At 35.6% G+C, this 26,495-nt stretch overlaps 1 protein-coding gene across 1 annotated transcript in view; it reads right to left on the bottom strand.

Moving 5' to 3' along the window:
* Positions 1-26,495, bottom strand: part of PREX2 (phosphatidylinositol-3,4,5-trisphosphate dependent Rac exchange factor 2) — a 417,236-nt gene that overhangs the window by 5,135 nt on the left and 385,606 nt on the right. The window contains 1 exon segment of the mRNA XM_043975911.1: positions 12,820-12,922. Within this exon segment, the coding sequence (XP_043831846.1) occupies positions 12,820-12,922 (103 nt within the window).

Raw genomic sequence — 26,495 nt, 5'->3', positions numbered from 1 at the left:
TTACTGTGCATAATAACCCAATGAAGGAGAACGGTGATAATCATCATCATCACATTTGTTAACAGAAAAGATGAGGGGAAAGTGGTTAAGCAATTTACCTGGGGTGATAAAACAAATAGTTCAGGAACCTGAATGCATCTTTAATTCACACCAGCAACCTAACTGCTTAGATTATGGGTGAACAAAACGTACTCTTCGTTGCTCAAGAAGTACTTTGAAGTACTCAAGAAGTTCCACAGTACTTTGCCTTGTTCGTACTTGTAATCTGTGTTCAGTCTTGGGTGTTACATTTTGGATGATGTTTGATAAGCTGGAGCACACAGGGAGAGTTTGACCAGGATAGTGAGAAGACTGGAAATCAGGCCATATTGATATAGTTTGAAGGAAATAGATAGGTTTGATCTAGAGAAGAGAAAACTTAGGGGGTTGTAATAACTGTCTTTAGTATTTAAGGGGCTGTCATGTAGAAGAGAGAACAAGTCTTTGTTCCGCCATAATTGAGAGGGCAAAACTAGGCCTGCTAGCTCTCCCTTATGTCCAGTATGCCATCTCTTGCTTCTAGAACTTGACAGAACTTGGCCCCTCATGTCTGGAACACATTTATTCCTCATCTCTAGTTGAAACCTTGTCTTTTAAAACACAACTCAACTGACATGTCCTAATGAAACATTTCCTGATAAGCCCGTTCCCAGCCCAACACCCTTCTCTCTCTCTCTCTCTCTCTCTCTCTCTCTCTCTCTCTCTCTCTCTCTCTCTCTCTCTCTCTCTCTCTCTCTCTCTCCCTCCCCTGTCTAATTTACTTGTTATTTCCCATCATCATTTATATTTACTTAGGTGTAATATATAAAGTGCACTTACCCAAAAGAATCCATGCTCCTCGAAGGCAAGGACTTTCATTTTTTTGTTTGTTTTTGTATAACCAGCATCTAATATAGTGTTTTTCACTTGGTACTTCCTTCATAAATGTTGGTTGAATTGAATAATTTTGTAATTATTATATATTTAATGTATACATATTTATTCACATGATATATCCCATCCCCTTGCAATGCTTGAGAGTAGGAGGGATTTAGTTTTATTTTGTCTGTGTATTCCCAAGCCCTAGAACAATATTACTTAATAAATGATTTGTGAATTGAATATAATAAGAAGCAATAGATGGAATCGATTATAGAGAGGTGGATTTAGACTCATACAATACAAAAGAAAACCATCTGAACAGTGTGATGATAATTTTTTTCATTTTCCTTTTATCTAATTTTATTATGCCATTCTGCCTAGAACATTTGACTAACTGAAGCCTGTTTCCTATTAATATTAACCTCACCTGGCTAAAACCTGGCTTATGGAGTGATAGTAGTAAGGGAAGACTTTTTACATTCCTAAGAAGCCAAAAGAGAGGAAGAATGGAATATAGCATAAAAATTTCCCTGACTCAGAACTTTTGGTTTTCTCTGAGACATGTAAATTACTTCCCTTAATTAGTTCATTGTAACTTCTTTAAAATGTAGGATTTTGCAAACTGTGTAGAAATCTAAGTCTATTTATTAATTTGTTCTAATTTAGTTTGTTTAACCTTAATTGAAGGCAGCATAAGATAATGAATCTGTTTGACTAGGTCAGTGTGATGTTTATGGAGCAATAAGCCATAAATAATATTGTATATTAAAATAATTTCTCTGTCTTTTTTTTTTTTAGTGAGGCAATTGGGGTTAAGTGACTTGCCCAGGGTCACACAGCTAGTAAGTGTTAAGCGTCTGGGGCCGGATTTGAACTCAGGTACTCCTGACTCCAGGGCCGGTGCTCTATCCACTGTGCCACCTAGCCGTCCCCTCTGTCTTTTTGATGTAATTTTCTCTATAAAGACTTTGCCAGTAACCTGCTGGAGACTTACTGTAGGAAAGCTCCACCATAAGGAAAAGGCCTCTGAGGGCAAAGCCATGCAGCTTTTTTTTGGCGTCAGGAAGTGATGTTTGCTTGTGGGAGGAAGAGGAACAAAGCTGTTTCTCTCGCTCTCTTTCCTCAGGACTCAGGTGGAGAAGGGAGCTAGAAATGCGCTTTCCCTTTAATAGATAGATGAATCTAGGCCCTTCTCTTTCTTTTCACCAAATTCTTATTCTCCTTAATAAATGCTTAAAAGTCTAACTCTTGTTAAAGTTTATAATTTATAGTCAACCACTCATTAGATATTTTAGATAGACTAGCTAGAATTTTAGCCCCTTACAATAACTACTATTGTTCACACCACCTCTAGAGCAAGTTTTCTCCAACTTACCTCACCATTTCTGGAAAGAATGTTTAATCCTAAAAATGACCATGTAATTTTTTTATGAAGATGTTACAAGATTTTTTCCTTCAATTTCAGTTTAATTATGCTATATAGCAATACCTTGGAAAGGCAGAGTTACATCATATTCTAATTTTTGACCTTTTGTTCATTTAGAATTCTGATTTCATAGGTGCAGGGAACCTTCTGGTGTGGAAACTCCCTCTACCATTGCAGTTTAGCTGCAGGGTTGACCAGCAGGCACATGACAGAGGCAGGACATGTACTTCTATCCTTGGTACACCATTACGATGCCATATTGTCTCATCTTGTACCTTCAATAAATCAACCAATTGACAAGCATTTGTCAAGTATCTAATTTAGTGGCAGGCCTGGATTCAAGAAGGCCTGAGTTCAAATATGGTCTCAGACACTTACTGGTTGTGTGACTTTGGGAAAGTCACTTAATCATGTTTGACTCAGTTTCCTCAGCTGTAAAAATGAGCTGGGGAAGGAAACAGCAAACTACTCCAGAATCTTTGCCAAGAAAATACCAAATAGGGTACCAAAGAGTCAGATAGTACTGAAATGATTGAATCAACAACAAGCACTTAACACATTGAAGTGGTTACAATTACACAAAGCCACGTTGCCCAATATGGATCAAAGTATTCACTATCAAAGGATGATGCCAACTGTTTTAGAAGATGGAGAGATGTAACTTTACCTGAGGGTCACCCTCATAGTAGATATAAGAAGATATGAAATTGGAGTTTTTCAACTTGCACTTCAGTGTTCTTTCTACAGGATCAAATATATTCTCTTTTTTTTTTTCAGGCCAATGAGGATTAAGTGACTTGCCCAGGGTCACACAGCTAGTAAGTGTCAAGTGTCTGAGGTCAGATTTGAACTCAGGTCCTCCTGAATCCAGGGTCGGTGCTCTATCCACTGCGCCACCTAGCTGCCCCCAATCAAATATATTCTCTTAACAGTTACTAGCTGTGTGACCCTGGGCAAGTCACTTAACCCCAATTGCCTCACTTAAAAAAAACAAACAAAAAAACAGTTAGTAGAAGTTATAGATTTGTTAGTGTAATAGCAAAGTTTTGCCAAAAGCAAGAGTGCTGACATCACATCACAAAAACTAACTTTTCCCTTTGAAATAATGGTTATGGCACTATTTCGAATACTCTACTTCTATTTTTGAAGAAAATTAATGCCTGCCTCTCTGATAACCAAAAGCTCATAAAATAAGGCATGCTAAAAGATGTCATTTGACCTCTAGAGGAAAACATGCACTACAGACCAAAGACAGAGTCTTACTTCCTTGACCTAGAGGTCGAATACAGAAGTAATGTCTTCAGGAATTAGACAATTCTGTGAACAAGCAGTCTAAATAAATCATTCTTAGAAAGGGTCATGACTGTGTTAGATCATAGAATAGCACTAGAATCTATCCCAGCATCCTAGGATTTAAAGATAGGAGGAACCACAGAGATCATCAAGCCCAGCACACTCCATTTACAGATGAGGGAAGTGATACCCCTGGAGGTTAAGTGACTGACCTGAGGTCCTAATGTAGTAAGTAGGAGGATGAGTGGGAATTTCTACTCCTAAGTGTAGATATTCTCTCCCTCAATTGGCCAAACAGAATAATTAATGCAATGACATTTTGTTTTCTTTTGATGAGCACCTAGAAACATCTTCAAATGAGACCCTGGAGAATCTAATGTTATAGAGCTTTATTGACTCATTTGATTAGGGAATTAATTTAATCAGATTACATTTCTCAATGAAGCCTCTTCTGCTAATGTGGTTGATAAATCACAATCTACTAACACTCAAGTTTTATCAGAACAATGCTTACCATTCATTTTTGCATTAATAGAAGCAGCTCCTTATGGAGATACAAGAATTTATAAATAACATCATTCTGTTATGTTATTCTCCCCATGAATATCACATGTTTAACAATTTAGCCCTTTTCTTTGTCAGAGAGATTAGTACCACAATGGTGTCAAACTTAAATAGAGGAGCCAATAAACCACATATAAGGTTCCCTGACTACCAGGTATTGACCTATGAAACACATATTAACATTATCTATGTCCTATTGTATTTTTATTTATTTTCTTAAATATTTCCCAGTTGCATTTTAATCTGGTTCACCTGTGGTCTAAGAGCAGGCTTCAGTATACCCCCTATGCCTCTTGTTTGATTCCTCTGAGATAGAGTATGAGCTGATACAGAGTGAAATGAGCAGAACCAGAACAATGTATAGAAAAGCAAAAACATTGTAAATGATGTGCTTTAATGGATTTAATAACTCTGACCACTGTAAAGATCAGTTATCACTCCAGAGGACTAATGATGAACTATGCTACTGACCTCTTAATAAAGAGGTGATGGATTTAGAATGTAGAATGAGAAATACATTGGGACATAGACAATGTAAGAATTTGTTTTCCTTGACTATGGATATTTATGAGAATTTTTTCTTTTAAATTGGAAATGGGGTAGGAAAGAAAATATATACTTGTTATCAGAAAAAATAAATAATAGGTCAAAAATTCATTTTCTCAGACAGTACAGTAGAAGCAAAGACATTTGGTTCAAGTTACTCCATGGCTAGGGACACAAAATCCAGATGTTTTTGATTAAGTCCTAAATCTATTAAACTTGCTCTCAATTAGTCATCTTTGGCATTCTTGTCCCCCAACAGATTGAGTAATTGTCACTAGAGTTACCAGAAAGGAAGGACTTTTGCCTCCATGCTCTTTTGAAACCTTCAATTAGTTATGTACTACAAATGAATTTTCAGACCTATCAGAAGTTCCTGTTAAGTAGCAAAAAAGTTTCTAAATTCACCCTTTTTCTTACCAAGACAGCAAAAATTAAATTGGATTACCAATAGTCCTTGTTTGCTATTATTTAATCATTTTTCAGTTGTTTCTAACTCTTCATGACCTCATCTTGAGTTCTCTTGGCAAAGATACAGGGGTGGTTTGTCATTTCCTTTTCCAGCTCATTTTACAGATGAGGAACTGAGGCAAATAGGCTTAAAGTGATTTACCTAGGGTCTCATAGCTAGTAAGTATCTGAGACCATATTTGAACTCATGAAGATGAGTCTTCCTGACTCCAGTCATGACACTCCATCCACTGTGCCACCTAGCTATCCAATAACCCTTGTACTAAGAACTGGATTAAAGAAGAGTTTTGAAGACCATAGTATAGAATGAAGGTTACTTAGGAACTGGGAACATATAGACAAAAATGAAATAGTATCTGCCCTCAGAAAGCTTACATTCTATTGGAAATCCTGGGTAGTTTTTTTCTTTGTGCTGAATGGCTTCATTAAAAATAGAAATACAGAAAATATAATTCATATTTATTCTTCCTCAGTATTCTTGCTCCATGTCACCCTAGATTTTTTAAAGATTCCTGACATGCAATTTCAACAGTTGCTGTACTTTTGACATTACACAAATTCAAAAGCAGGCTCTCTGAAGCTTTCCATGAAATTCTGCTTTATCTAGACACTGATAATATTTGAGAAATTAACTCTTTTTGTCTATTTCTCATTGGGATAGTAAGGTATTAGATTTTTATTATTAATTTCATTCACAGGTTTGTCTAACACTATGCTCTAGAACAAGGCATTGACCAAGATACTTTTGATTAGTTTCACACATGGACTATTCAAAGGAAATGTCAAAAACAACAACAACAGCACCACCAACAACAGAATTGCACTTCCTCTGTGTTGTCTCAATCTTGAATTAAAAGTTTTTGACCTGTGAGAACTGTAGCCAGAAGTTTTGCTGCTATTTCATAATGCCTTGCCTATATGATAACCTTGATCATTTCAGAGCATCTTCTCTCTCACCCAATAAACCGTGCCCCCCCCCAATACTGACACAGGGCTTTGTAGTCATGGACTATCATTGAGTTCAAGTCTTTTCTTCCCATAATATAATTGTCTGAACACTTCCCACCCTGCCATACCCACCAGTGCCTATCTCTGTTCCTAAAGAGTATATGCAGTGAGGGGATACAATGGCAGAATCAAAACTAAATGCCTTTTTCATTTTCAGAAACACCACCTTCCCTGCTGGTGTCCAAATCCCCATCAATATCAAGGATCTTTATTTAAAGGTCAAGAGAAAGGAGCTCTGTCAATTATGAATACTCCAGGATAAACAAAGTATTATTTGAAATTTACAATTTTGAGGGAGAACTATACGGCTTTTACCATGGAAGACAGGATATAATTCTATATATTTTGTAAGATAAACTACATACATGATAATGTCACATATCATTTTACATGCAAATTATCATTGGAGATACATTGTAATATGCTTATGCCTCTCATGAATCTTTTGATTGCTCTTGGGGGTTACTTTTTGGGGGTAGGGGTGGGGGAGTAATTTGGGTTCATCTGCTTTTATGGTGTTCCATGTTCCACAAAGATAATAGCATCTATGAGAGAGAGAATATTGGTTTTTGAGAGAATTCAAGGTAATTAGAGATAATGTTTTTTTTTAAACAATGAACAAGCTCAGTTCACTAAAAGCACTTCACAATTTCTCAAAAGAAATCAAGCTTGATCTCCTCCTAACACTTTACCATGAAGTTCTTGTCTAAGATGTGTGTGTCTGAATGTAGTTTGAAGCAAACTATTTTCAATTTTGTTGTTTTTTCTTTCTCATGATTTTTCTTTTTTTGTTCTGATTTTTCTTTCACAACATGACTAATGTGGAAATATGTTTAACATGATTGTAATGCATATTGCATATCAGATTACTTGTTGTCCTGGGGATAAGGGAGGAAAGGAAGGGAGGAATAAAAATTTGGAACTCAAAATCTTACAAAAATGAATGTGTGGGGGCATCTAGTTGGCACAGTAGATAAAGCACCAGCCCTGGAGTCAGAAGAACCTGAGTTCAAATCTGGCCTCAGACACTTGACACTAGCTGTGTGACCCTGGGCAAGTCACTTAACCCTCATTGCCCCACAAAACCCAAATCAAAACAAACAAAAAACCACCAACAATAAAAAAAAGAATGTATTTATCAGAGTGCACCTCCTAAAAGGTGTAGTCCCAATAAGACTTTATATGTAGTTAAATCAAAAGTAATATTGCGAATAGAGCACCGGCCCTGGAGTCAGGAGTACCTGAGTTCAAATCCGCCCTCAGACATTTGATACTATCTGTGTGACCCTGGGCAAGTCACTTAACTCCAATTGCCTCACCAAAAAAAAAAAAAAAAAAAGGAAAAAAAAAAGGAGTCTAAAAAAAAAAAAGTAATATTGCCCTTCAATTGAAGGGAAAAGTTGGGAGAATGTCTCACAAAATGATTGAGAAGTGTTAAGCATAGTGAAATACAGAGTGTTCACAATGAACACTCTTAAATTACTAATTTTATACAAGAAGAAATTAGTCTCCTGGAAATGGGAAGAAAAATGAACTCTCCTCAGTTATAGACCTGTTTTTAGAACTTACACTTAGAATGCTTTCTTTCCCCCCCCCCCCACTCTTTTAAAAATGACAAATAGAATTTACTTTAGAGTAGTCACAATAATTAACTAATTCGGTAATTAGTTAATTCAGCTGTGCTTTGCACTGGAAAGACTTAGCAAACTCTCAAGCTCACTCTGCTTCAATATCCATTAACTAGCTTCTAAATGATCTGTCCAAATCTGTTGTATATCTCCTTTAACATTCTTGAGGGCTAAAAACCTGATTTTTTTCCATGTACAGAATGATAAAAGGACCCAGGACAATATTCTAGCTTTCTTACGTGAATATGTTAAGGATATATAGTTTCTCAAGACTGGCATTTTTCTGTAACCATTTGCCATATAAATCATTTTTGTTAACAGACACATATTTCATATGTATCATAGGAATTTGATATTAGAATAGTCCTGTGGCAATTCAATGATCCTCACAGTCAAGTGACTGCATCCCACATTTATAATCATTGCTAACCAAAAGGATGTATTAATATTCTATGCTACATATAGATATAGAGATAGGGACTCAACCTGTGATTTCATTGCTATAGCAAAGTCCTGGATGAAGAAATTGCCTTCACTAATGTAGGTCAATCAACAAGCATTTATTAAGCACTTAGGACATCCCAGGCACTGAGCATCTTCTCTGCATTCTTAAAGAGTTGCCTAGGACAATTTAAGATCAAGGCATTTGCCCAGGGTCATACAGATATTTTGGCATCTCCCAACATGGAAAGGATAATTCATGAAGACTCCTAAGCCAGAAGCCTGTAGGGCTCTATATACGTGATCTGAACCACTGCTGAGTTTTTCCACATAATCCTTAAGTATGATTCAACTGCAAACATGAATAAGCTAGTAGAACACTTTGCAAAATTAAGTTTTCATTGAAGTTTTTCTGAAGCATTCACTGGTGTAAGGTCCAATTTTAGTGTTATTTTCCTTTGATATATTACAAATCTAATATGAGAGAAAAGCACAGTAAAAGAACAACAATCTTGTTTCCATCATCCTATTTATTTACAGATCTATTTGTTTAACATGAGATTTAAAATTTTTGTCACAGTCCTCTGCTTTGGTTAGAGCAATAGGAAAGTTTCGACCATCTACTTTCCATTTATAATATGCAAGAAACTCTTTTCATGTATCCTGATCAGCATTTCATCTGTAATTGGTGATCTTAAAAAGTGAGGATTTCCCTTAGGGGGCAGCTAGGTGGCACAGTGGATAAGGCACTGGCCCTGGATTCCGGAGTACCTGAGTTCAAATCCTGCCTCAGACACTTGACACTTACTAGCTGTGTGACCCTGGGCAAGTCACTTAACCCCCATAGCCCTGCAAAAAACAAACAAACAAACAAAAAACAAATCTAGACTAAAAGTGAGGATTTCCCTACAAGGCAGAAATGAATGATGATAACATCACTTATGGCTTATTTAAGGCTTACTATGTGCCAGGAACTATGCTAAGCATTTTACAATTATTTCATCTGATCCTCACAACAACCCTGGGAGGTAGGGTTATTATCTCCATTTTACAGATAATGAAACTGAAGCAAACACAGGTTAAGTGACTTGCCCAAGGTCACACCCTAGTAAGTGTCTGAGGTTACATTTGAACTCCAGTCTTCCTGTCTCCATGACCAACACTTCCGCTGTACTATTTAGCTGCTCTTGGTCTGCACCCAAGCTAACAATAAAAACAATATAAAATGCAACATTTGCAGGGAATGAAAATATTTGTGGAAGGGAAAATGATTAGTTTACTACTGACTCTAATTGGATCCAAAGCTTTTATTACTCAATTACTTTGGCAAGGAGTGGGAGGGAGTACAAACTTAACTACAACTCATGAATTTGCTAACCTTTTTCCTGGAGAAGATATCCAGTGTGATTCGTTAACATAATCTGAAGTACAGAATTATAATGTAAAAGAAACTTATTTCTTGGTGTCCATGCCAGGGAACTGTATAAATAGGTGACTACTAAAGGTCAGCTATTACTTCCAATAACTAAGCTATTCTGGCTACACCGATCATTTTTGTGCCATATGTTATGCAATGAGATTATAGGATGAATAACATGCAAGTATAAATCAAATCAAAACAATAAAAATATGAAATATAATTTTACTATCATAATATTGGTTAATCCAAACTCCTTAGGAAGTGAATGAAAGAAGATATAATTAAAGGCACTGATAAATTCCAGTGTAGGTATGTTTCTACACTTTTCATTTCTCTTTACAAATATAACAAGATACAGATTGATCTTCTTGAGTCAAGATTTAAATAAATTAAATCAAAGAGGTGCTTTAGGTGGGGCTCATTAGAAAGTTTAAGTAAACTCACCATACTTTAATATTTAATAACAGTACTGCTTTATTATTGAAACACTTATAGTAAACACTGCTATAAGGAGCTGCCCCAATTTACAAATATGTTGTGTTGTTAAAGTTAATTTATAAGTTGGGTGTTTGGAAAATAGAACATACATTTTTTCATATACATTGTGCTACTAAACTATTGCATGCTTGCAAGTAAAAATAAAAATAAGCAGTACTATTATATAACATTTTTCTTTTAGAAATAAAAAATATGCAAACATATAAACATTTTAAAAACAAATACACATTCTACAGTACTACAGAAAGACTAGGTTTAGTCTACAGGGATACCAACTAAATTCATACCTATTGTGTCAGCCTCTAAATATCATTGGGATGCAGGACGTGGGAGAGAGTGAGGATAGGAAACTCTAATGCCAAAGAATGAGGAGGGGGGACTTGAAGGTTGAGAAAATAGTGAAGTATTCAGCAGTCCAAGAAGGTGGTTTTAGTATTTATCTCTTTCTCTTTGGAGTCAAGATATCACTTTTCTTATCATAGGAATGATGAAGTTTTAGGATGACCATAGTGGGTCTGGGAACAAAGTTAAGTCCCAATGCTCAGAAGTTTAGTTGGCCAGCTAAACTGAAAAGGTCACCTGGGAACATAAGGAGTCAGAAATGGCCAGTATGCATAAGAATTCCTTGTAGCAGGGGTATTAGAGAGAAGAAAGGCAGGGAGAGGAGGAAATGGAATTTTTACTCAGGAGATCGGAAGGGTTCTGTAAGCAGATCACTATACCTCGTGGGTATGAATTTAGAGGGAAAAAGAGGGAAAACAGGGAAGACAGATGAATGTAAGGAATACCGTGAGCAAAGTCTAAGGAATTAGAAGTCAGTGTAATGGGGCAGTTAGGTGGCACAGTGGATAGAGCACCCATCCTGGAGTCAGGAGGAACTGAGTTCAAATCCGGCCTCAGACACTTGACACAATAGCTGTGTGACCCTGGGCAAGTCACTTAACCCCGATTGCCTCACCCCAAAACCAAAAATCAAAAAACAAAAAAGTCAGTGTAATGGTATAGCTTCACAGTAGAAGAGATTATGTATAGAGGGGAGGATTATAAGAGGTCTGGAATTATCAGATAGCAAGTCACATGCTTAGCAGAGAAGTTTGGGCATGAAATAGGAACTGATAGGATATTGCTAAAATTTTTTCAGCAGAGGAATGCCATGACCAAATCTGTGCATAAGAGTTTGACCTTTGGCTGTCATTAACTTTGTGACCTTAAGGATGTCACTTTTTGAGGCCTTAGTTGTCTTACCTATAAAATGAGAACACTGAGCAAGATTATTTATAAGGTGGCTTCCAGCTGTAATGATATTGAAGTCATGAATATCTTGCTAACTAACCCTTTAAAGTCCAACTCAAAGGCCATAACTTCACTGAAGTCTTGTCTGGTCACCCCAGTCAACAAAATGCTGCCCTCCTTCTGCCCTGTCTACCTCCTTAGACCTTGCCACAGTAGCTGATTTTATAGCTCTGAATGTGTCTCATTCCCCTAATAGATGATGAACTTGATGGGGCAGAGATTATTACTTATCAGTTCTCTATTTCCCCCAGTACATAGCCAAATGCTTTATATAGGGGCTTGAGGGGAAATGAAATTTTATTCAGGACTTACTATGTTCCAGGTACTGTGCTAAGCACTTTACAAATATCTCATTTGATCCTCAGACAACCCCAGGAGGAAAACGTGGTTATTATCGTCATTTTCCAATGGAGGAAACTGAGGTTTTGTGACTTGCCCAGGGTGCCTAGCTGTTGTCTAGCTACACAGAGTTAGTAGTTTGGAAATGCATGTGGTGGTGATGCATTTTTCTCTGCCCCACGTATGTTGAAGTCTATTTTCTTTAGATTATACCAGAGTTCTAGAACTTAGATTAGTGGCAAATAATCTTGACCCACAACGTCGAAAACAAAACAAAACACAGCTCCAGTGTCCTAAGTTTCTCACTCTTCTGATAAAACTTACAAAATTAGCTCTATTTAATAGGATAAATATGATTTTCACTACATCAAATAAAGATGATAAGTATCCCTTGTACTTTACATAGATATACACACATTTCAAGACACTTTCACATACATTAGTCTCTCATCTGAACCTTGCAATTGCTGAGCCCCATTTACATAGATGAGGAATACAATTTCCCAGGGTCAGATAGGTTTGTGGACAGCTTTGGAGTTGTTCAGCCTCCTAGGGTGGTGGTGTTCCCATCATCCCATTGTTCTGTTGTGGGCATTCCATCATCATGTAGCCAGCAGGATAAGGCAGACAGGAAGGCATTCTCCTGGGAGATAAGCTGTAGCCATTCACCCTTTATTTTTGTCACCATGGGGTCCACTGTTTTCTTATTCTCTAACTTCCTGCTATTTTATGATGTAAATGCACAAACAATCACACTCTCCCATTTTATCCTCAAGCCCAATACAAATGCGAAACAAACAGAAGATGACTTTTTATAACATGAAACTGTTATATTTGTCAAGGTAGGCTCTAAGAAGGAGTCAGCAAAGGATTTAGGGTAATATGCCTTTTTTCCCCTATTTTGCGCTGGACCTTTCAGCATTGGTATCTAGGTATTGGTGGAGGTATATTCTACATCCCTAAGATGATGAGTTTAACATGCCATTTGGGTTTACCTGCTTTCTCATTACATCTGTAGCTTGCATGATATACCGGGGGGGCAGTCCATGACTTCTAGCCAGAATTATGGCTTGCTCCAGAGTGACACTCAGAGTGCATCTGTGGGCAAAAACAAAGACAATAATATTATGTATAGTCACAAAAACACAGTTATCTAGACATTCAAAAAAGCACCCAGGAATCTCCAGTCCACAGAGTGCCACCTACTTATCTAAGCCATATACAAATATCCATAATAAATATAAAAATAACATGTATGTGAAAGTCATGTGCTAAGTGCTTTACAATTATTATCTCATTTGATCCTCACAACAACCCTGGGAGGCAGGTACTATTATTATCCCCATTTTATGGATGAGGCAACTGAGGAAAACAAGAGTTAAATGACTTGCCCAGGATCATAAAAGCTATTAAGGATTTGAGGCTAAATTTGAACTTATGCCTTCCTGATACCAGACCCAGGATCTATCTGCTGCTCAACTTAGTGGCATATATTACATATATTTATAAATATTAAATATATATGTATATACATATATTACAGTATGACATATGACATATAGTGCATATACTCATGTATAAAATACATATTATATATACTCCAAAATGTATATGATTATAGCTATTATTAGTTAATATTTAAACACTTCTTTAAAATCTGTATAGCAGTTTACATATATCAGCTCATTTTATCCACATAATAATCTTATGAGGTATGTGCTATTATTGTCCCCATCTTACAGATGAGGAAACTGAGGCAAAAAGGATTTAAGTGACTTTCCCAGGATCACACAGGTGGTGTGAATTTAACTCAGGTCTTCCTGACTCTAACCTTACTGCTCTATAAACCACAACAAACTTACTTTATATAGAAATTATTTATTTATTTATTTTTAGTGAGACAATTGGGGTTAAGTGAGTTGCCCAGGGTCACACAGCTATATATAGAAATTATTATAACAAACTTGTGATTCAATTGATCTCAGCAAGTACTTTTTCTTTTTTGTGTCAAGTATTTTTTCATTTATCTGTACCTCCATTACTTTCTCACCTATGAGAAAAAACCCTAAATTTGTAGTCCAGCAAAACAAATCCCCATATTAACTATATAAATATATATGTGTATATATGCATCTACCTACCTACCTCATACAACTTATACATATATTTACATATATATATATATGCATGTGTGAGTATACAAATATGAATGGTGATGGCTTTGTAAATTTCTCCTATACCCTAAAACTTTACTAAACTTGTTAATTATTCCCATACATTTTTAGTTAAGATTCTAGTGTTCTCTAACTATAAAATATTATCTTTAAAAAGTGATTTCTTTTTTTTGCCAGTGATATACCCAAATTTTTGTTGTCTTATTGCTAGAGATAGCATTTCTATCACCATGATAACTACTAGTAGTATTAATGGGAATATTTGATTCATCCCTGATCTTACTGGAAAAGTCTATACTTTTTCTCCATCACAATTTTTGCTTTTGAATTTAGATAAATGCTATTTACTATATTCTTATGATTTCCAAAAGATTTTTTTTTAGTGAGGCAATTGGGGTTAAGTGACTTGCCCAGGGTCACACAGCTAGTAAGTGTTAAGTGTCTGAGGCCGGATTTGAACTCAGGTACTCCTGACTCCAGGGCCGGTGCTCTATCCACTGCACCATCTAGCTGCCCCTCCAAAAGATTTTTAATAGAATGAGTAGTAGATTTCATCAAAAGTCTTTTCAGCATCTGTTGAAATGATATGGCTTTTATTAATTATATTATTAACATGATTTGTTATAATTATATTCTTCCCTATTTTGAGTCAACACTATCTATAGTCCTGGTATAAACCCAACTTGGTCATAGTGTATAACCTTTCTAATATGGTGTTTCAGGTAACTTCCTAATATTTTACTTAAAATATTTGTATAAATCTTTGTTAGGGATATTGGTTTATAGTTTTCCTTCCTTGCTCTGTCTTTTCATGATTTGGGTATCAAGACTAAATTGATACTATAGAAAAAAAATGGAAGATTCCTATTTTTCCTGTTATTGCAAACAGTTTATGAAGTATTGAAATTAATTGCTTTTTGAATGTTTGGTAGGATCCACTTATGAAATCATCTGAATCTGGAGGGTTTTTGGGGGTAGATTTAATTTATCACTTGTTCAACTTATTTTTCTAATATGCAGTTATTTAAATAGCCTGATCTTCAGCAAGCATTATTTTAATTATCTGCTAGGTCCCAGGTATTAAGCTAGGAAACAGAGACAATGAGACAGAGTGAAATGTTTCATGTTGTCAAAGAAAAAAGCCATCAGTTAAGATCAAAATATACAAGTCAACAATAAAACTACTATACAATGAAATATATTTCAATTGGCAATAAAAAAATTTACTAGATATTCAAATATTTTTTACAAATATATCATGAATAGAACTAAGAAGAGACTAACCTAGAAATTCCAAGTCAAAACTTTAATGAATTAGGATTTTGTACTAGTGTTTATACAGTAAGATTAAATAACGAAAATTATAATGTTCTCTCTGCCACTTTTGTTCTCAGATAACATCCTACAGATGTTTTATAGCTAATAAAAGGATAACCTCAGGTTTATTATCCATTTTTGCATTCTATAAGAAGTTTATAGTTATCTTGTCTATTATAAACACCCAAATTAACTATAATTTTTAATTTTTTTTTTTGGTGGTGAGGCAATTGGGGTTAAGTGACTTGCCCAGGGTCACACAGCTAGTAAGTGTTAAGTGTCCGAGGCCAGATTTGAACTCAGGTCCTCCTGAATCCAAGGCTGGTGCTCTATCCACTGTGCCACCTAGCTGCCCCCCAAATTAACTATAAAGGACATATGAAGAAAGTTGCTATCTGCATCCAGAGAAAGAACTGAAAAATAGAAATATGTATAGAATAATTTTACAACTGTATACCTATTTGGGTCTAATGGTAGCTATCTCTAGAGCAGGAGGAATGAATGGAAGAAAAAAAAAGGAAAAGGCAAGAAATTTACATGATAATTTTGTTGTATAAGAAATAGCAAGTTGTACATAGTAGATTTACAATTTCATATGCAATAATTTTTATTGTACTACTTTATGGAAATGTTTATTTTATTCCATAAATTAAAGATAAAATAAATAGAAACTAAAAAAAACCTAAAATGAAACTACACTATCCTATTATTAAATAAAGAGTATAATTTGGTACTATAAATAGAGGCTATCTTAGAACTATCTAGGGGTATATGTTTACTATTGTACCAAAAGGGTCTTATAAATTTGGCCTTTAGAACATAGTCTTACCCAAAGACTCCAAGGAAAGTGAGAGACTCAGATTCTAGCATGTGTAAGGGATTAGCTTTCTTTCTTATTTCTCTTCAGATTTACTCTGAAAGCAGCTTCATTCAAATTTTTCATTTCATATTTTCTAATACATAGTTCCAACTTGTTTCTTTAATGAATTTGTTTTGTGTTTTATTCTTTAAAGTGGTTACTTGGAAGTTGGCTTACCGGTACTATCACTTTTGGGTGGAGGGGACAAGGGAGTCTGGAACTGTGATTTCTTCTTTGTGAGTAACTCCTGGTGGGATAATTCCCTTTATAAATGTATATCAGTAACTCATCTGTAATTTATGGTCTTAGAAAGTTGTCTGGACAGTTAGAGATTAAGTAACTTTGCCACTGTCACTTAGGTGGTATGTGATAGAAGCAACACATATCCATGTGTTCCTGACTCCAAGGCCAACTCTCTAGTGAATATTCTATGCCACTTCTCCTTGTGCATATAATTCTATTTTTCTAATAGTTATTTTACTAGCCATTTTGTTACTTTATCCCTTAATTTTTCATTAACTTGCTAAACTTTTCTTCTTTATATGCCTTTCTACCTCCCCAATTACCTTCTTCAGTTCCTTTCTTTTGATGGTATTTTATGTTTCATTTATTTAAATGAAATCATTTATCCCTTCAAGGATTTGTGATTTTTAAGTATTAGTATTTCCTTTATTGATGCAGATTATATCACCTCTCTGTCTTAATAAGATGGTCTTTATGAGCTGATGGGACCCAAAAGTTCTAATACTTTGGTAAGTCTCTGAAGCCATGTTTCTCCAAACTTAGTCTGGCCCTTGGACATGTAGTGATTGGAATGACACCACCTACTGGAGACTTACTATAGGAAAACTCCACCATGAGGAGAATGCCTTAGAGGGCAAGGCCCTACGGCTTGCAGATGTACAACTCTTTACAGCTTCGTAGCATCTATCAGAACTCATTTTCTGTACCTACAGCTTTCAAAAACCCATTGTTAGATCCATACTATAAAGTGCCCTAGAAAGAGCTTTACTGAAGAATTTATAAAACAGATATATTTAAATATCATTAGCTGTGAGATTTTAGTACAAAAAAAAGTTTATCTAAGCCATATAAAAGTTTATTATAATGATACTTTGGGGCAATGAGGGTTAAGTGACTTGCCTGTGGTCATGCAGCTAGTAAGTGTCAAGTGTCTGAATTCAAATTTGAACTCAGGTCCTCCTGAATCCAGGGCCAGTGCTTTATCCACTGCACCACCTAGCCACCCCAATAATACACTTTTAAGATTGGGTAAAGAAAGTTGAGCCATTTTACTGTCACGTTAGAAATGGCCTAATAGCCTTCCATTGTATTCATAGAAGTAATCAATTATTTTCTTACGAATAACATGTTAAGTTTCATTGGCTGTTAAATGACTTGAGCAGCAGCCTTCAAATTAGTTTATCAGAGGCACTCATTTGAAACCCTTAATGATACCCTAATGGGTCAGTATTTTATAATTAGCTGCTAATAGAATATGTTCTGTTTGCCAGTAACATGTACAGTCTATCAATCTGACAAGATTGATATTGCTTTTTATGTGTGAAGGGAACTAATATAAAATAACAAATATTAATGCATATCGAGAAGTGGAATTAAAAGTTTAATAAAAAATAATTTCCCCCAAAACGATTTAATTGTCAGTATCTGTGAAAGTACATAGCTTTTTTCTTCCTCAATCTAATATAAAGTCTCTAGCATACCAATTTTAAATCTCTATTGACTTTAAAATTTCAATCAATAGAAACCATTACATTGTAACTGAAAGAATAAGAGAAAATATTCAATTTTTTCCTAAATTCATTGAAATATATTTCTGGAATCCTGATAAAAGGGTACATTTCCTTTCTCTGTTTGTAATAAGTACTTACTCATTGCAAAGAGTTTTAACTAGAATTCAAATATTTTTAATCTATTTCCTTCATTCATTTCTACAGATTTATTCTTTTGGGCCAAGGTATGAAAGTTCTCACAATTTCATTATTCAGCAATATGGCAGAAAATTATCTTCACAGCATAAGAAAGAAAAATATGCTCCAGAGTGCCACCTGACTTTTTTTGGGGGGGAAAGGTGGTATTTCAAAAAAGGACTATGGTCCTGGATGAGAAATCACTAGGACTAGGGTCTTGCTCTCTTTCTCAGCATATCAAAAGTACAGTTCATTTAGAATTTGTAATACCGGCAAAAATGATGCCTCTAACAGAAAATCTATTTTAAATGGGATCATTTTCTTTGGATTTGTGCTATTGTGTTTCTGCCTATAGTTTATCAAAGTGGCTGCGATGATGCCCTCTTTCACAGAATAACTGCCCTGGAGATTTGTTTTCCAATCTGTTCACAATGTAATTTTGAAATAATCTCAACCAGTGTCAAATGTCAGGGGAAAGTTAGGGAAATGGAAACAAATGCTGCCACTCATTGTAAGTGACGAGTTTCCCAAAGCAAGGTCAAATACTGACCTTAATAATACCACACAGAGGTCAGAAGAGAGACTGAAGTTAAAGATTTGAAGGGTTTGTGGTCACCCCAGCACTTAAGTTTCCTTGAATCATGAGCTTTTACACATCTTCCCAATGATTCCATTGTGAAAGCTGAGTGGAAAAATACAACACTTGCAGAAATCATTTCAAATTCTGGCAGTCTCAGGAAGAATCTGGATTCACAAACCAGCAAGCAAATGGCTTTTCAATGATGCATGAATGTGGTGTCAACATCAGATGCTACCGCAGCATTTTTCATTTTTCAGGAACTCCCTCAGCACTAAATTACAAATACTTAATTTAAACAATTATGTGTGTAGGGTGGGAGTGGTATCATGTAGTATGGAAGTATATTTGCATACCATTACATGGTTTATAAATGATATTCTGATGTGCATGCTTATAAAAGGTGCATATATTTTTCCTACATATTGGACATTTATCAGACTATATCAATACAATGGGAAAGCAATGCCACACTCTACCCAAGTTTATAGTCTTTAAGTTCAGAAAGTCATATATAAACTTTATTAGCCTTAAGAGATGATTAGAGAAGGATTCAATTATTATGTTTCATGCAGAAAGACAGTATAGTATTGTTTGGAACTCTGGGCCTAAAGGTTCTTTCCAATCAGGTGTCCTAATTATTGGTCAATTAAATTTATTTAGTTTTAAGGGACAAATATCTATAGAGAGATGTTGACATAAAGATGAGTTTCCTGAGCAGCGTTCCATGGAACTGTGGTGCTTCTTACAATATGAATAGGGGTTTATGAGAAAATTCCTAGGTATTGATACTTTTCACTCTAAAATATTAAATAGGAAATTATATGTGTGGGTACATATGTTCATATGTACCCACACATATACATATCTCTAGCTATCAATATTTGCTTTTTATATTGAACTGCCATGGAGGAAAAAAGACCTAATATCCTATCTTTTGCTTTAAAATTTTCCTGAGTTCTCTTTCTCCAGGAAGCATTGTAATCCCATAAGTCAACTTATGGTTTCCATCAATACTCAGGTCTATTGTATTCTATGTGCAAATAAATAATAGTTGGGATAATAGCTAAGTTATATAGTGCTTACTAGCTGCCAGACATTGTACTAAGTGCATTTCAAATATTGTTTCATTTGATCCTCACAACAACCATGCGAGATAGGTGCTATTATTAGCCCCATTTTCCAAATCATTAAATTGAGAAAAACAGAGGTTAAGTGACTTACCCAAAATCATACAGCTAATTAAGTGTATGAGGTCATATTCGAATTCAGGAGGCCTGATAATTGCACCACCTAGCTGTCCAAAATTAGTTTAGGAAATTATGCCCTAATATATATCAAGGTTTCAACATAGATACAAAAATAGAAAAGTATGCTATGTCAATTATAATGTTCATGATAATAATAACTATATAACTATATAGTGCTTTAATATTTACAAATAAAAACTTATATTGATCCATTTATTTATCTGTCTATCTAATTTAGTCATTTGTAGCCATAGTACAGAGAATTCCTAGTGTGGAAATTCTCTCTACTAATACTAATACTAATACTAATACTAATACTAATACTAATACTAATACTAATACTAATACTAATACTAATACTAATACTAATACCAATACCAATACCAATGCAATAACATACAATACAATATAATAACTCATCTACAACTTAGTGTTAAGAGAGTTGCCAGGCACATAGAGAAAATAAGTGACTCACTTAAGAGACTCTCTCATGTATTAAAGGCTGACCATAAACCTAGGACTTTCTGACATCAAGGCTGGCTCTCTCTTCACTATACCATGCTGCATCTTGACTATATGGTGTTAAATTTTGCAAATCATTTTGCATTTATTATCTTATATTAGCCTCAAAACAACTTCATGAGGGACATAATAGAAGTACTATTATGTTCATTTTGCAGATGAGTAATCCAAGGTTCAAAGAGCTTAGATGACTTCTACATGGTCACACAGCTAGTGAGTGTCAGAGATGGATCTTAAGTCCAGCATTCTAGTGACAGTTCAATGATGGTGCCACTGGGTCATGTAGCCTTCCTTCCATTTTACATTATCCCATTGATTATCCCATTTGATTCTCATAATATGCGTGTCATGCAAGTTTAGAGGATAAAGCAACTGAGGCTCAGAGAGAACAAGATATTTGCCCACATACACATGGCTAGTAAGTGTCAGAGCCAAGATCTGAAACCAGGTTTTTGCTGACCCCAAATTCACCATGCTTTCCATTCTACCACAGGGTATTAGAACCACTTTGAGAAAAGAGTGAAATGCAATATGGAAAAAAAATGTAAAATTTTGAGGTTGTGGAGGATCCTCATCACATCCCTACCCCTCCTCAAATGAATGCTTAATGCTTAATATAGAAATCTCTCGGGGCAACTAGGTGGCACAGTGGATAAAGCACCGGCCCTGGATTCAGGAGGAGCTGAGTTGAAATCTGGACTCAGACACTTGACACTTACTAGCTGTGTGACCCTGGGCAACTCACTTAACCCACCTTGCCCCAGCAAAAAGAAAAAAGAAATATCTCTACCTTGATTCCTATTGACCGTATTTTACCTTAATGTTGTACTTAAATTTTTATTTACTTATAACAAAAGTTGAGTTTTCTGCAGCCTAGAAAATGTCTCCTGAATTTTCCAGTTCCTGCTCCTGACATCATTTCTTACTAATCAGTCCTCTACTCAGAGTTCAAGGGTGGACAAAATTTTCCTTTTCTCCCTTTACTATATTGTTATTAGCATATCGTTTGTTAGCATAGGTTATGATATTCTGTTATTTTTTACTGTTTCATCAAGGAAACACCCCATGTTTCTTGAGGAAACAAAGGGGGAATGTGATAAAATAATGGAATTTAGCAGACACCCAGGGGACCCACCTGATTGATTTAGTATTGTTTGAATTGGGTGAGAATGAGAAACTAAGTACCTACTTGGGGATGATTGGATGGAGGCCACACCTGGTCAGCCCTGAGTGACATGTTGGTGTACTACCGATGTCAGCAAGAGATCACTCTCAACAATTCAGCTTGAAGGACCTCCTCATTAGGGGAGGGAGAGAAGAACTAGGAAGGGGATGCTTGCTCATAGAGGAGTTTTTTTTTTGGTGAGGAAGAGGTGCATGATGGCAGAAGGAAAACAGAAGTCCCTCTTATTTGGGACATCGGTTTGGTGGTGCTAGATTACACATGGGCTGCTAGGAAAGGAAATTGATTTCTCTCTCTCTCTCTCTCTCTCTCTCTCTCTCTCTCTCTCTCCCTCTTCACTAACTTATAATATATATTTTAATAAATCTTTAAAAGCCTAAACTCTTACTGAATTTATCCGTGATTTTAGCCAGCTTCCCCTGCAAGACTGGGCAGATTAGGACCCACAATTTAGATTTTAAACAACACAAGGGGTAATAAAATAATGGTATGAATTATCATTTTTACTTTGTTAGAAGGTAATTGAACAGGTAGGTGGCACAGTGGATAGAATATTGGGCTTTGAATAAGGAAGACTCATCTTCCTGAGTTCAAATATGGCTTTAGACACTAGCTATGTGACCCTTGGCAAGTCTTTTAACCCTATTTGTCTCAGTTCCTCATCTATAAAATAAGCTGGAGAAAGAAATGGCAAAGCATTCCATTATCTCTGCCAAGAAAACCCCAAATGAGGTCACACTCAGATATTACTGAAACAACTGAGCAACAACAAAGAAAGTAGTTGGATTTTTGCAAGACTGATCTGTTGGATGTGTGATGTTATTTTTCTAAAAAATAACAATGGGATATTCTGGACTATGGTTTAATTTAGTGCATACTCCTGAGGGCGCTAATTTGACAAGACTATATGTCTATAATGATATTGGTAGTTTCCCAATAGAAAGTAAAAAGAAATAATCAATTTCTGTATATAATTAATAAATCTTCTTGACTTTTTTAAAATTCCAAATAGTTCTCAACAAACAATATAAAGTTAAATTATAATACTGTGAGTGGAACATGTAGGTATTGGATACAATTTAGTAACTAATTAAAAAAACCCTTTCATATAGCATAATTTGGAACAAAATATAAAGTTATCTTTACCTCCTGCATATTTATATCTTAGCTCTTAAGTACAAAAATATCTGTGTAAAAGAACACTTGCTCATTTATTTCTATGACTGATATTAAAATTAGGTTATTACTTAACATTCTCTAAACTGACATGAAAAATTAACAATGTACTAATCAAAATGGCAGAAAGAACTTATGAAGGACCTACTAATTTAATTTTTTTCCTCTTAAAAGAGAAATGTTACCTGGATGCTCTTTTCTAGGCTATCTCTTGAATGCCAGTCCCTGATCACCAACTGCCAATTAGCATTTGCAACTGGATGTTCTTTAAGAATCTAAAGTTCAACATTTCCAAAATAGAACTTGTTCTCTTTTTCTCCAAACTTATTCTCCTCCCCAAATTTCCTGTTCTTGTCAAGGGCACCACTATCCATTCAGTCAGTCATTCAGTTTATAAACTTGCTATTATTTTCTCTTTCTCTCCTCTCCCTCCATCCCTTCCAAATTTTTCAACCACTTTCTTAAGTTCTCTATAACTTCTCTCACATATATTCCTTTCTTTCTATTCACAGCCACTATCCAAGTTCAGGAACTCATCATGCTTTGACTGACCATTTGCATAGCCTTTTATTTGAATTCCCTTCCCCGATTCTTTCTCCAGTCCAAAACATCTTCCACAGAACTACCATACTGATTTCCTAAACCATAGGTCTGAGCACGTCATCACTCCCATCAATAAAATCCTATGGTTCCCTATTAACTGCAGGAGCAAATACAAACTTCCTCTATTTGACATTTAAAACTTTTCACAACTTGTCCCCTTCCTAATTTTTCTAATTGTTTATGTCACTCTCCTTCAAGTTCTCCATAGTCCAGCCATCCTGTCCATGCTATTCCTTATATTCCACCTCCCATCTCTGGGACTTTAAATGGCCTCTTCCCCATGTTTGGAATGTTTTCCCTTCTCACCTCTGAATTTTAGAATCTCTTTTCATTTCCTTCTTTCCTTCCTTCCTCTTTAAAAGATTCAGTTCAATCAATGTAACACTCTCTCCAGGAGCCCTTTCCTGGTCCCCAAATTGGCATTTAATTATTGTTTATTGATTTTCTTTTAAAAACAAAACATAGCTGATACTCCCTAAAGACAGCTCTCCTACAGCAATAGAATCCATCACTGTAACAAGTTCAGTCAGGCAAAACAAAAAAGCTCATTGGCCAAGCCTGAGAATGCATACCTTCCATCTGATGCATCTTTGGCCATTTCTTTCACAATGGGTGGAAAGTCTCCATCATCATTTCTCTGACTTTCTTAGTGTTTGCTACAGCACTCAGGTTCCTAAAGTCTTGCAGTACTTTTTGGTTTTACAATATTTTACTCACTGTGCCAAATCTCCTTCTTGATCTGTTTACTTCATTTTGTACCAACCATTTTATACAAGTCATCATGCATTTCTCTGATTTTTTCATATTTGTCTTTTTGTATGGACCAAAATATACTACTGCATTCAGATAACACAATTTGTTAAACCATTCTCCATTTGATTGGTATAGCCTTTTAATTCTCTGCTATTACAAAAAGTTTGGTTAGTAAGGTACTTAATTGGTAAATTAACAAAAGTAGTATCATAATTTGCATTAAATTGATGTGATCCAACCCAGAATAGCCAACAAACCAATAAGCATTTAGAGAGGAGAGGGCTAGAAGACAAAGAGTAAGAAAGGAAAAGTTTAAGATGAAAGGAAGCTCATTAATTATGCATGAGATACTCCACTAGAAGGGGCAGGCAGATTTGGAGAGGGACAGAGCAGGGAGAACTCTTTTTTTTGCGGGGGGGGGGGGGGGGGGGCAATGAAGGTTAAGTGACTTGTCCAGGGCCACACAGCTAGTAAATGTCAAGTGTCTGAGGCCAGATTTGAACTCAGGTACTCCTGAAGCCAGGGCTGGTGCTTTATCCACTGCACCACCTAGCTGCCTCCTAGAACAGGTAGTACTCTTGAGGGTAGAGTCTAAAAGAGAAATCGGTTGGGGATTGGGGATAGCATTTAATCTTTATTTAAAAATTCCTTTATTTTTATAAACATTATTTTCCAGTTGTATACATTTATTTATTCCCTCAAACTGTTACTTATTGCTACAGCTAGCATTTCTAAACTCTATTAAAAATAGTAGTGAAAATGGACACCCTGGCTTCACTTGTTACTAATTATTTCAATTAATTTTTTCAGGGAATGTCTAGGATTCTGTAAGTAAAACATATCATATGAATTATATGCACAGCATGATAAGATAAAGGAATTTTGGACCTCATGAACAAGGAAGTGGAACACTTGGGAATGATGGCAAAATCAAAGATATATGACTATCTCTGTAAGTGACTGAGGTGGGCTATTTGGCACATAGTAAGTACCTAATGAATGCTCACTAGCTCCCTCATATTATCTCTTTCTCTCTGTCTCTATCTCTTTCCATCTATCATGGCCACTTGAAGAAAGGAGGGGAGGCTCCCTAGGAATAATAGTATAGTCATTCATAAACTTTGAGGCTCCTCTGAGGGATACCCAAATATTTCTATTGATGGTCACTGCTCAAGTGAATTAAGCATATGTGACAACTTCAAGCTGTCAATTACTTTGTAAGAGTTCTTCAGTGATTTCATGTATATGTTTAGTATTGTAAATGGAACTTGCAACATCTCTTTATCTATTTAGTTTTTAATTTTCCTTTTTTAAAAGTTTTTTAACTTTCAAAGGACAAAGTTGAAGATGAACAGAAAATAAAAGATGTGATGGAAAAACTTAAAACAACTGTCTGGAAGCAGTATTATAATCCAGGGCTGGCAGGGAGTCATGTTAAAAAACCAAAATGATTCTCTACCTATCTATCATATTTAGAACTCCTATGGAAAGCCTTCAAATGAAGGAAGTTGCCTCAAAAGGTTCTTTATCATAGATGCAGCTTATATTAATCCTGATAGTAGCTCATTGATGCATTGGTAAGAGTGAAAGTTTTTTGAGCTAGAGGACCTTAATTTGAAGCTTGGTTCATTAACAACCTGAGTGGCCTTATTCAAGTCACTTTTCTTTTTCAGAAGCTTTGTCCTCTGTAAAATGAAGAAATTGGACCAGATGATCTTTGAGGATCCATCAGCTTTATATCCAGGAGCTTATGAACCTGAGAAAATGATAGCTGTACCCAGGATTTGAAGCATTTTGCTTATGCAGGTATGGATATATGAAAGGTAAATGAAGGAAGAAGGACTTAGGCATTTATATATTGTCTGCTATTTGCCAAGCATGGTGCTAAGTGCTTTTCAAACATTGTACATCATCCTCACAACAAACCTTGTGAGACAGGTGATGTATTTATCTTCTTGTTACACTTAAGGAAACTGTGATGCACAGAGGTTAAATGATTTAGCCTGAGTCACACAACTAATATGTTTCTAAGGCAGCATCTTAAGTCAGAAAATGCATGAACTGCATAAACTATAAAGGAAACCAAATATATTGAAATATAATTATAAAAATATTTTTAAAAGGTGACAGACATGGGGCAGCTAGGTGGTGCAGTGGATAGAGCACCAGCCCTGGAGTCAGAAGAATCTGAGTTCAGATCCAGCCTCAGACACTTAACACTTACTGGCTGTGTGACCCTGGGCAAGTCACTTAACCCCAATTGCCTCACCAAAAAAAAAAAAAAAAGGTGACAGACACCAGGTTAAGAACCTATGGTGTAAGGCAA

The sequence above is a fragment of the Dromiciops gliroides genome, chromosome 1 (assembly GCF_019393635.1).
Source record: "Dromiciops gliroides isolate mDroGli1 chromosome 1, mDroGli1.pri, whole genome shotgun sequence".
Lineage (NCBI taxonomy): Eukaryota > Metazoa > Chordata > Mammalia > Microbiotheria > Microbiotheriidae > Dromiciops > Dromiciops gliroides.
The sequence above is the reverse complement of the archived record's forward strand: the minus strand, read 5'-3'. Positions and strand labels throughout refer to the sequence as shown.